Below are 11,920 nucleotides of genomic sequence, written 5' to 3' on the forward strand. Positions count from 1 at the left end.
GTGTGCTTCTGTTCTTTCCAAATGTGTGAAGAGTCAGGTCTTCCTGTGGGGATGGGGGAGATGGAAAAGGATGTACAAGAAGTGGAGAGGGGATCTAGCCACACCCTCCCTTTTTCCTCCAGAGACTTGAGCTCAGAGCTTATTTCTTCCTGCTCTCACTGAAAAACACATTTGTCACTTAAAATTCACATGCCCTTCCCTCTATAAGCTAGCTATTTGCAGTCAGTTTAACATCAAATCCACGCAGATCTTAACTTCTTCAGATGCCACCTGTCCAGCAAGCCAGGATAGCAAATATATAATAGTAGACAAGTTCCATGAATGTCCATAAGACTGCCTTTCAAATCCTCCTCTTGGTGGGCAGAAAATAATTGTATTAATCCTTTCATGGAATCTTATATCTTCTAACAAGTAGTTCTGTTGCTCATGTAACATGCACTAATTTCTTCTCGAAGGCCATTTGTAAGTAGCAGTTCACGTTTTTTCTTTCAGGGTAACTTACCCAGCTAAAGCCAAAGGATCCTTCACTGCTGACAGCCATCAGAACTTTGCCTTGTCCTTCCAGCTAGTAGATGTGAACACTGGAGCAGAACTCATCCCTCACCAGGTTAGTCAGTTGATGCGCTTATCCTGTCACTTGGCTGTTACCTGTGAAGACATCTTTGGCAGTGAGCCATTTGGAAGTTTTCTGAGGTTTTAAAAATGTTCTCATTATTTAATTCTGAACTAGATGGTGGTAAGAAAATTAGAGCTATGCATGTCAGTCACCTCAAGATGTTTTGAAGAGATGGACGTTTGTGATGGATGTTCTGAAAGCAAGATATAATTTGGTTTAAAAATGTGTGACAGGAAAAGCTGCTTTACATATGGGCATATAAACAGACTTCATATTGAACCAGGTCATTTTGAGCATGTCATCTGCATTATTCATGTAGATCATATGTTACCATTGAGCTAGTGCCTCTTTCCATAAAAGCTACAGAAGCATTTTTTTTTCCCCTTGGATACAAATTTTTCCCCCAAACTTTGCAGTTTATGAGAGTGTCGTACGGTTTGTACTTCTGCACCTATTCCAACAAAATGGACATGTATAGTGTCTTTTTACATAACAAAGTCATTCTGCCTATGGTTACACATGGAGTAACTATAGGGATCCTTCCTCATTGCCCCTCCACACGTTCACCCATGGAGGGAGAAGCAGGACCACATCCACCAGCCCCCACCCATCAGTATTGGTCTGTTCAGTATATGCATAGACAGGAAGTGAGTGAACAGCCCTTAGGGCAGAATTGGTTATCTGTCTAACCAGTCTAGGAGGGAGTCTGTGATTAGGATTCTTGATATCTGCCAGAACCCATTCACAATTTCCCTTCCAGAAAGGTGAATGTCATGTGATGATGGTCTGTCTGATCACTACAAAATTGTATACAGTATCATTCCATTTGCATCTGCTGAAATAAAGTTGGTACCCAAAAGCCTTGTGATGAGTGATGCTAAGTGATACCTTAGTGATAGTAGTGATGCTACCTAGTGATACTAAGGATTGGTTTTATTACCTGTTCTTCAGACCTTTGTACGGCTTCACAATCAGAAGACTGGGCAAGAAGTGGTGTTTGTTGCAGAACCAGACAGCAAAAACATCTACAAGTTTGAGCTGGATACTTCAGAGAGAAAGACAGAGTTTGATTCCGCCTCTGGGACCTACACGCTTTACTTGATCATTGGTGATGCTACTCTGGAAAACCCAATCCTCTGGAATGTGGTATGTTGCCCTACCTGCCCAGTGCTGTGCCCTCAAAATTGGTGATATGCAGAGAGAGATAACTGCAGTGATTGGGGGTGAGCTTTTCACATTGGAGTAACTTGAAGGGACCAACTTGACCCAAGCTCACTAGGATGGATTTCTTTTTTTAAAGACATCTGCTTTTTCTACATAAGGGATAAGAGAGCAGGAATCTGATGTGATGAATCCCAAGAGGAAAATGATTCCTAGCAGAAATCCTCATGTCTAACCTGGCAGGAGTAGTGTTCAAGTTGAAGCCTCCTGTGCTGCAGAACCTGACATAAATTGGAAGGCTATACTAGCTGAGCACAGGCTAGGTTTATACACATATGTGACAGCGACTTTCCTACTTTGAGGAAAGGAAAGACCCCATGATAAGTCTGCATCCCTTTTGAATCTGTACCTTTTTCACCTTTCTTTGTGGGTTGTTAAGCACTGATCAGTTGATGATAATTGAAGCATTTCATCCCAGCAGCCAGTGAACATGGACAGACTTTGTATCATGTCGTTCATATGTTTTATCTGGCATTTTAATAGAACCAGTTGTGCTGAATTCAGAGAACACATACCCTCTACCCATTATTTTGAAACTTCATTCTTGGAATGTGTTCCTTGTAAGAAATTGGATTGCTTTGTTTTAGGGCCCAATTCTAAACTGGTCCAGTGCCAGCACTGAACCTTAGCACTGGCACTGAGTGCTGTAAACATACCGAAAAGCATGGGGTGGAACTGGGGTGAGAAGGAGTGGGATCACTCCAACGTATCCTGAGCTCCTTGCTGGGTCAAAATGCCCAACGCGGAATCTCTCAAGTCTGCGCTGACAAAATAGCTGGCGCAGACTTGAGAAGCCCCGTTGTGGGGCTTGGGGCTCTCCCTGGGGGTGGGGGAAGGGGATGGTTTCCCCTTCTCCCAAGGAAACCTCCAGCTGCTTCCCAGCACCCACTGGATTCAGCGGTAGGTGCTTTGGAGCCATTGTTCCAGCGGGCATCAAGAATCTCAGGTTTAGGCCGTTTGTGGGATAGGGTGGTCACTGTGGAACCCATATGATGCTAGTTCTGAAACATCCTCATTGGCTTCTGGGTCCAATCCACAGTGCCAATCTTGATTTTTGAACACCTTGAAAGGTCTAAAAGGACCATACTCTCTTACCATGTGAATCTACCCAGTCTCTATAACTGAAGGTCTTTCTTCCAGTACCTTGTCATATGGTGGGGAATCAACCAGGATAGGGCTGTTTCCATCATAGCTTGAACCTCTGGAATTTTCTCTCAAGGGAGTGTGTTCCATCTCTTTGCCAACAGCCTTTACTCAAGAACTAAAGACTGTATTGTTTTCAGAAGGCATTTGGGGTCCTCTGAACTCCTATACTATGGGTTTCCCTCTGGTGGTGGTGTTGTTTTGTTGTTTGATTTTATGCTGTGGATGTTCCTGCCTTTTTTTATTAACTGTCTTCAAGTGCTTTGGCACAGAAGACAAGATACAAATACTCTGTTACAATTATTACATTCTCCAGTCACGAATGTTATCTATCAGCCAGTTGTAAATAATCTACATCATAGCAGTTCAACTTACCAACTATATTCATTTCAGGCTGATGTTGTCATCAAATTTCCAGAGGAAGATGCTCCAGCCACAGTTCAGTCAAAGAGCCTTTTCACCCCCAAGTCGGAGATAAAGGTACAACCCGAATGATGAAAACAGCTGCCCCAAAAGTGATGCAATAGCTACTTGTGAAGTCTTTTGCTCTTAATAGGCATTTGCCACTAAAGAAACTGTCATATTTTATGGTGGTCTTGTGTTTCGGTTTTTTCCTTTCAAAGACTGCGCAGTTGCTCAAGTAGCCCCTTGTTTGAGCAGTTCAGGCACATGGTGCTTGCTGCCACTGAGGCTTTCTTTTGTTCAGACAAGATACCTAGAGACATCTAGACACAACAGCAAATTGCCTTGCACCTAAAAATGGCTTTCACGCCCACTTCCTTCTGGATCACTTCCAGACAGCAGGATTAGTATTGATTGTGGGTAACATGATGCTAAGTAATTCCCTGACTGAACGTGACAATCCAGTAGAGAGAAAAGCCAACCCAGCAAGAAAAGAAGCTGTTAGTTTCTATAGCAGACTCTGTTCAATGTTGAAACTATAGGTTTAATGGTGGGGAATGCATAGCTATGATCAAAATGGTGGGTGGGCATCCTGACAAAGAGTTTTCTTAGTGTCTGTTGGGATGAGTTATTCTCCTGATAAATTTCTCCTCGAACTTCTCTTAATGCAGCACCTATTCAGGGAACCAGAAAAGAGGCCTCCCACCGTGGTATCCAACACATTTACAGCCTTGATACTCTCTCCACTGCTTCTCCTCTTTATCCTGGTAAGTTTATCCCTTCCAAGCAAACTCTTAGTCTTTGGATGGTGCTGAAACCGGAACACTCTGAGGTGACCTAATTTCATGAGGTGCAATATGATGCAATCGCCAGCACTAGTGTTGGTGCAGTGTAGTCTAGCTTCCATGGGTCTATGTACCCCCTATCAAATTTCTGAATTTCTGTCTCCTTGAGAGAGATCTTGCTTTTAAATGTGTTATTCTAAAGTTGACCTACTCCTCTTAAGCAAATCATCATTTTGAATCAAGCACTCTGATATGTGTGTTTTGTAGTCCCTTGCCTAATCTGTGTGCACGCACCATTCTAATCTGAAGAATAGCTCAGTGGTTTTGGAGAATAGCTGTGTGATATAGCTTTTCTTCTCCCCTGACCTTTTCGTCTAATGTATGTTTTTTCTAACCTTTCAGTGGATAAAGATCGGGGCCAACATTTCCAACTTCAGCTTTGCTCCCAGCACCATTATCTTTCATCTTGGTCATGCGGGTAAGTGCTAGAGAGATTCCTCCCCATTCATCTTTTTCATGTGGCTTTACGTGCAAGAGCTGGATGATAAATGGACTCGCAACCTATTAACTATAATGGCGATAATAACACCACGTTCCTCCCTCTTTTTTTTTTTCTTTCCATTTTCTGAATTACAACTCTGCTAAACATCAGTTTAAACAACTGTCATTATTCTGGGCTTCTGTTGCTTGCCATTTAGGTACATTTGATGCTGCACTGCAAGTGATGGCTGGTGATTTAACATTATGCTGACAGAGGGGACTGTGGGATTCCTCCTTCTGTCCTTTCTATTTGTCTCACTCACAGCCCAATCCTGAGGTGCCAGTTGTGCATCATGTGCGCAGCAGGCCAGCCGCCAGTGGCTCCTTGGGGAAATGGGACTTTTGTCCCCTTTCCCCCGGTAACCCACAATGGGTCTACTCAATTCTGCGGCAACCCTTGGGCTGCCATAGAATCAAGAGCCTCCATGTCAGGCTGACAGCCCAACAGAGAGGCTCTGGATGCAGAGCAGCAAAGCTACTCCAGTCCCACATGCCTCCTTCCTGCCCTCCCTCCACCCCAAAATGCCTCCTTCCTGCCTCAACCCATGCCCCCACCTACCTCTCTGCCTCCCTGTGGTTCAGATGACTGTGGAGTAGCGGCAATTCACCAGCCCTAGCCCAGTGCCAGACGGCACTGGATAGCAATAGTGCACACCGGTAGTAAGCCGGCTTGCACTGTTAGGATTGGGCCCTCAGACACTTGATATAAAGTCCATTCCGTGTTTCTGGGTTCAGTTCCTAATCTTGGGCTTTTCTGCTGCCAATTTTTGCTCTTGCTAATTTGACTATCAGTGGCTATTACCTCTTTGCCTTTCTGATGTTCAATTGGAAGCACGTTTGTTTTGCAGTAGAGAGTAAACTCGATCAACACCAAAAGAGACAAAGCTGTAGTTCCCAGTGTCCCAAAAATCATTTTCTATTAAATCCCCATAAAACAATCCCCTTGGCTCATTTACAAGTGCCACTATTGTGGAGAGGTAGAGAAGAAGAATAAAACACCATCACCAAATAATACATTTTAGCCAGTTCACCATTGCATTCGAACTTTGCAAGGCTTTTTTTTCAGGCGTAGATGTTTGAAGCAAGTATACTTTGGAGGACGTTCTGTTGGAGATTTGGTTCTCTTTCAGTACAGCATGCTCAGGATGATGCTTTTATGTCAAATAGGGACATTAACCACCTTAAGAAATGCAAGCCACTGTGTAGACAGGCTGCAGTGTTGATTCAGTTAGTCAACATCATAGTCTGCCTATGCATTTCATATTTCTCAGAATAGCTGGATAGTGAACGTCTTCTAGTAGAGGACATTTATACCTGTCCTGTGTGTTTGCGACAGTCTAACTCAATCACAGCATACCCTGATTCTGCTATAAATTGACACAAGTTTAGAGTAGTCTTGCGTTTGTTCTTTACTTTCAGCATCACTATTGCTTCCATTTCCATTTTTCAGACATTGGCAAGAATTGGCCATTGAGCATTAGTGAATTCTACAGTGTTGGCTGTTATAAACTTTATGATGTTCTCCCTTTTCAAATGCAACCTTCCCCTTGTTGCTTTTTCTTTATAGCAATGTTGGGACTCATGTATGTCTACTGGACTCAGCTCAACATGTTCCAGACTCTGAAGTACCTGGCCATCCTGGGGGGCCTCACCTTCCTAGCAGGCAATAGAATGTTGGCTCATAAAGCAGTGAAAAGGTAAGAGGACTGGATGTTGCAGTACACCCTCTCTTGAAGAGTAGACAGGGAGAAGCAAGTAAACCTTTGAACAGGAAAAGTGAAAGGAGAGAGTCTGGTCTTGAACATCTAGTTGTCTTCCCCTGATGCCTTTGGGAAGAAGTATCTCTTCCTGCTGTATCTTAAGAAATAGGGATCTCAGCCCCATGCAACCACTGGAGCATAACCTCTTTTTGCAAAGCTGCCTGATTCTTTTAGAGTTGTAAGGATGTTTGTGAGTTGACCTTCAGCAAATCATGACAATTGGTCTTTATGTGGGTAGGTTGCACATTGCCACCGGGCAAGTGTCTTGAAGCTCAGTATAGCAGAATGAGGTTACAGCTTTAGGAAAGGAATTAAGAGGAAATGTATTTGTCATATGGAAGCTCCCCAAACTTTTAATTTCTAACCCAGATAAGAATATTGCTCTTCCTGCAAGAAGTCAGTCTAGTTTCTTTGACAGTGGAAAAATGTGATTGGGCCTGTCAGAGTTGAGAGATCTACCAGGATGTTCTCAGATCTTGTTTTCCATGTGGGATTTCCCTATTCCTTTCATACAACTGTAGAGTGTACATTTGAGATAAGTTGATGACTAGGCACAAACCCCATTCATGGTTCCCATAGTTTGTGTAGATGCTGCCAAACAGTTTTTCTGTTTGCAATATTTACTGCAGAGGCAAAACCTGTGTTGCTGATAGGCAGTCAAGTGTATGAGTTCTTCCCAAATTGCAACTGTGATTGTGAGAGTGACTTCTATGAGCAGTAGTATGACTAAAAATCATCACATGGAATGTGGCTTTAACAGTACGACTCAAATCTTGGAAAAATATTAAATGGGAATGAAGGCTTCTGATCTAGTGACAGCCTCCGGGGTTTTGCCTGTGCCATAAATATTTGTCAGTCTTACAAATTAAAAAACTGGTCAAAGCAGTATTGTTTGGCAGTATCTGTATAAACAATATAAACGGATCATTTTCCAGGATGGTATTCATGCTTTTAAAAATTCCCTGTATGTCACTTGGGCAAACTGAGGTTCTACAGCTTAACAGTGCTTTAACTGAAATTAATATTTGTATACACTCTTCTCCAATTACTATTTTTATCAAGGAAATGATTTATAAGGGCAGTCCTATCTCAGGCCTATAACACAGATAGCAATCCTTAGATGCTTCCTTTGCTTTAAGGGTTGCATTTTCTGTTGGTTTTGGCCATCCTAATGTCAATGCAGGGTGAGTGATGCTTTTACAAAGCTGGTAGAAATAAACTTGAAACTGCTACCCTGACTTACAAGCACTCTACATTTACTGTTATAGAAAGCCAGAAAAGTGGAGTGCACTAAAGGTCCTCTTAATGTTAGAGATGCAGTGTGGAATGTGCTGAAAGGCAACATAGCTTGGAAAACTATTTTGTGTGTTCCACCTAGACAATGCAGGTGGGCCTCCATGTTTGTCACCAGACTTTCTTGTAATCTTCCTGGAGTAGAGCCAAACCATAGAGTGGGAGCAATCAACACTACAAGATGACACAGACAAAATAGCTTACTGTCCAAAATAGCTATGTTGAGATACTGTTAAGTGGCTTCCATATGGTGGTGGTAAGATATAAAGCAAGCCTAAGTTTCTATTTCAGTTCTACCAGGGCTTTTAGTAGCACGAACAAATAACCAAAAATGTTTCCTGCAAGAATCAGTGATGCATCAAAGTTTGTAATCAAAAGACCAACCTTAAAATGGCACAGTCACCTCTTAGTCCCAGACGAAATATTCAGTTTGTTCTCTAAATCTACAGTAGTGGCACAAGTTAAAATTGTTCGCTTTGGCAGTACTGCTTGAACCATTGGCTTTGAATCTGACTTCTGATGACTGAAATGCTCTTTGAACGTTTTGTGAAAACGTGGCAGCCCTTGATGCTCACCCTCATTTCAACAGAGTTTCTAAAAGGCCTGGGTTTGCTGATTTGCATGTTTTTCTTCTCTATGCATTCTCCGTTTCTGGAGGAAACGCTGGTCTCTGCCTTACTGTCCTCTCAACCTTTTGTCCCTCTTTCCTTTTGGCAGGATCGCTGCAGAACAGAGCAGTAGGTTGGCAAAGTATAGAACGCTGCGGTAAAAAGGGGTTGTGCTAGTGACCACCTCTTCCTAGAAGTAAGGGTTTTTGGATGTTGCCTTTCCTGGGCATGCTGGCTGCTTCATTTCATGCTTCTTGTTCATCTTTTCCTGCGCCAAAATAAATGTAGCTGAAGCTGCTTGTAACCTTCCCATTTACAAATTTGAACCGAAGAAGTGTATGTGGTTTAAAGTAGTTGGATGTTGTCATCTTTACCCTTAAACTGCCTCATTCTGTTCCAAGGCTGTGTAATTTATTTATTAATGGACTGCAAATGCATCCTTGCTTACTAGGGCTGTCAACCAATTAAAACATTTTTAGTTGAGTAAACATTTGCCTTTTAATGGATTAATCCATTAAGTAGATTTGCATCTTAACAAAATCTCAGTCTTCCTCTTTGAGATGTTATTACAGTATCCACCACCCCCATCCTTGGGAGGGACATACCGTGGATACCCAAAGCTGTGAATAGTAGTGAACCCCTTTATATAAGTCATTTTTCATTTGTCCATGTGCAGCGTAGCTTGTGCATTTTATGTGCACAACATAACTTGAACATTTTACGTGCACAACATAACTTGAACAACTTTTCCCTGCCCAAGTTAAGTTGTGAAATTTGTAAAGCCAAGTTAGGAAACCAACTTTTCCTGTCACTGCTGGAGAGAGGCTAGTGAGTTCCAGTAACATGCCAAATTTTTTTTCTGATGTTTTCAATCTGCAGGTAACAAACTGCAGAAAACGAACCAGCGAATGGGGGGTACTGTATTATTATTTTGGTTGTGTTTATTTCCTGCCTTTCTTCTGTGGAACTCATGGCAGCCCAGACCCTCTCCTCTTTAAGCACAGACCAGCTTTCTATAGTTTCAGCAAGGTGGCTATATCCATGTGCCTTCATATCATTCTCTAGCCCTGAAGCAAAGACTATTGCTCAGGGTTAAATTGGACTCCACAGTGGCACATGCATGTGTTTTTTTACATTTATCCTATTTGCATATAACGTGAGAGAGTTTGCCTCGCTATAAAATGAGTGCATAGGAGTGCTGAATGCACACACATGTGTTCTCCTTAATTCCCTTTATTCTTTTGCTGCTGCTGATTCATCTTTAGTGTCAGAGCAGGGAAGGAAGAGAAGTGTCTAGAGCAAAGGACTGGGAGCTCCTTTTCCCATTAGAGATAAGAGCCTTCTTCTGAGCATACTGAAAGCCTTTGTTGCCAAGCTTGCTTCAGTGTGGCTCTGTCAGTTCTTCTGTCTCGATCAAGTTTCTGCATGCTCAGTAGTTAGGCACCTCAAGAAGAGAGCTGGGGGACTTAAACAGGCTGATGAAGTGAGGACCTTCACTTCCAAGTGCATCATCTAAAGGTCTGTTAGGTTTAAAGCCAAGCATTGCACCAGTTAGTATCATCAACACAAGAGCACATTTGAAGTCAAGACAGGGGAACAAAATCACTTCTGTTTTCATTTCAAAGTAACATTTCTTATCACTTCTGCTTGAAATGCAGAAATTTTTGAAATACTTGAAATAACCTTGAGAACATTCACCTTACATGGGATTGGGGCCTTTATACTTATACACAACAGAGGAAATACCTGCAATATATGTTTGCAAGAGAAATGATGGAAAATCCATGGTTGTGTTTAATTCTGGGTCCCCCTCTTATGAATTTACATTAGATTGTGAGCCTGTTTGAGACATGGCCTATTAACCTGGAGGGGGGGCAGCTAAGCTACTGAGTCCATGGGATAGAGTAGAATAAAAATTGAGTAAATGACCTTTAGTCCTTGTTTTCATTCTCTTATACAGCTACTGCCTCGATTCAGTATCTCATATTCTGTATTTTTCCCCCCTTCAGAATGATTAAAAAGCTAATTGTTGGAGAAGTCAGGAATTTTCATATTATTTAGATTGCAAAATCAGACGTTTTGAAAAGTTGAGGCTCTCTTGAATCTGAAAGGTACACTTCCTTGATTTATCTTAAGGTTCTGCAGTTCAGGATCATATTGCTGCAGATCGGTGGACATACCACTTCTGTCCTGGAATGCTGTGTGCCACTGGGCTGCCTGACACACCCTCTGAATTTTGTGTTTCTTATTTATCTGCATGTGTGTGACACCTGCATTTTTTAGACAATACTATTCATTCTTCCAAGTTTGAGGAGAGGATCTTGGAAAGCTTATGAAATATCTGCAGGCAGCCTAAACCTTTGCAGACTTTAGGTACCCCTTAACTTGCAAGTTGCAGTGCTCTTACAATTACCCATATGTTTTCCAAGTTCTTCTGTGCAGTTATGAGGGCTAGCAGCTTGCTTATTTTAGAACGAAGCTGAAACTTTTAAGACCTCATATTCAGTACCACAGATCAGGTTCTGCATTTATGTTGCCACAGAATATATGGTATTCTGCATATACCAACATGGATGAAATATTTTAAGGCTGGTTTAGATTAGGGATATAAAACTTGGAAGTCCACAGATTATTTGTTATGTGCTTAATGATATAAACATTCATTCTTGTAAATCCTGGATTTGAAACTTAGCATCTGCACAATGAGAGCACAAGTCCTTGAGAGGGAACATTTTGTCACAAAATCTGTTTAGGTTATCCCTTTTTGGAAAATTTCAACACAAATGTGTCTGTTACATATGTGAATTGTGATTGACTAAAAAGCAATCTTACTCAGAACTGATGTGCTGGTTGGCTAAGATTTGACTCAGGAGATCAGTCCAGGGTGGCCATAACTCATTAGGGCAGCTGCTTAGGCCAGCTGCGCTCTCCCTGTAATGGGGGTAATAAACTGGCTGACTTTATAAAGGTCTTTTAAGAGTAACTGAGATACTGTTGTTATACAGCACAATGGCGCTTCACATATGCTAAGTGCTGCTCCTACTCTTATTATGTTGGATACATTAAGAGCAATACCCCTCTCTTCCCAAAGGCATGGTTACTAAATGAGAGGTACTATATTGCAATATGATAAAATAACTAAACAGCAATGTTGCTTCCTGTATATTTTTGCCCTGAACATTTTTTCCCATTATCGGCAAAATCACAAGGCATGAACAATGCATCTATTTGTGTCTCATTGATATTTCAGTTGTGTGTTGGTACTGGGTTCAGTGCTGGATTCTACAAGTTTAGATACTTGCTGACTTTGCCACAAACAAGCCCCATCCTGTTGTTGCAGATTTTCCTATACTGTACACTTTGACTCCTTGAATCTTGTAATGTTTAGTCCACATTAGAAAAAATCTTTCACAGGTTTATGTCATGTCTTTATCCAGTTGTCTTAACTGGATAAATCAATAGGTAAGTCTTAATTGCTAAAGTTGACCTTCTTTAAAACTATTCCTACAATTACCATTTTTGTGTGTGGTCTTTGTATTCAAATTTGGTGAT

At 41.7% G+C, this 11,920-nt stretch overlaps 1 protein-coding gene across 2 annotated transcripts in view; it reads left to right on the forward strand.

Moving 5' to 3' along the window:
• RPN2 (ribophorin II) overlaps positions 1-11,920 on the forward strand; it is a 32,489-nt gene that overhangs the window by 18,320 nt on the left and 2,249 nt on the right. Inside the window, exons 11-17 of one of the 2 annotated variants that reach the window (XM_066623481.1) lie at positions 493-607; positions 1,568-1,762; positions 3,374-3,460; positions 4,054-4,149; positions 4,570-4,645; positions 6,275-6,404; positions 8,478-8,564. In XM_066623481.1, the coding sequence (XP_066479578.1) occupies positions 493-607; positions 1,568-1,762; positions 3,374-3,460; positions 4,054-4,149; positions 4,570-4,645; positions 6,275-6,404; positions 8,478-8,529 (751 nt within the window). In that variant the 3' untranslated portion in view covers positions 8,530-8,564. The remainder of the gene's footprint in view (positions 1-492; positions 608-1,567; positions 1,763-3,373; positions 3,461-4,053; positions 4,150-4,569; positions 4,646-6,274; positions 6,405-8,477; positions 8,565-11,920) is intronic. The other variant, XM_066623482.1, reaches the window with a different exon arrangement.

The sequence above is a fragment of the Tiliqua scincoides genome, chromosome 4 (genome assembly GCF_035046505.1).
Source record: "Tiliqua scincoides isolate rTilSci1 chromosome 4, rTilSci1.hap2, whole genome shotgun sequence".
NCBI classification, from domain to species: domain Eukaryota; kingdom Metazoa; phylum Chordata; class Lepidosauria; order Squamata; family Scincidae; genus Tiliqua; species Tiliqua scincoides.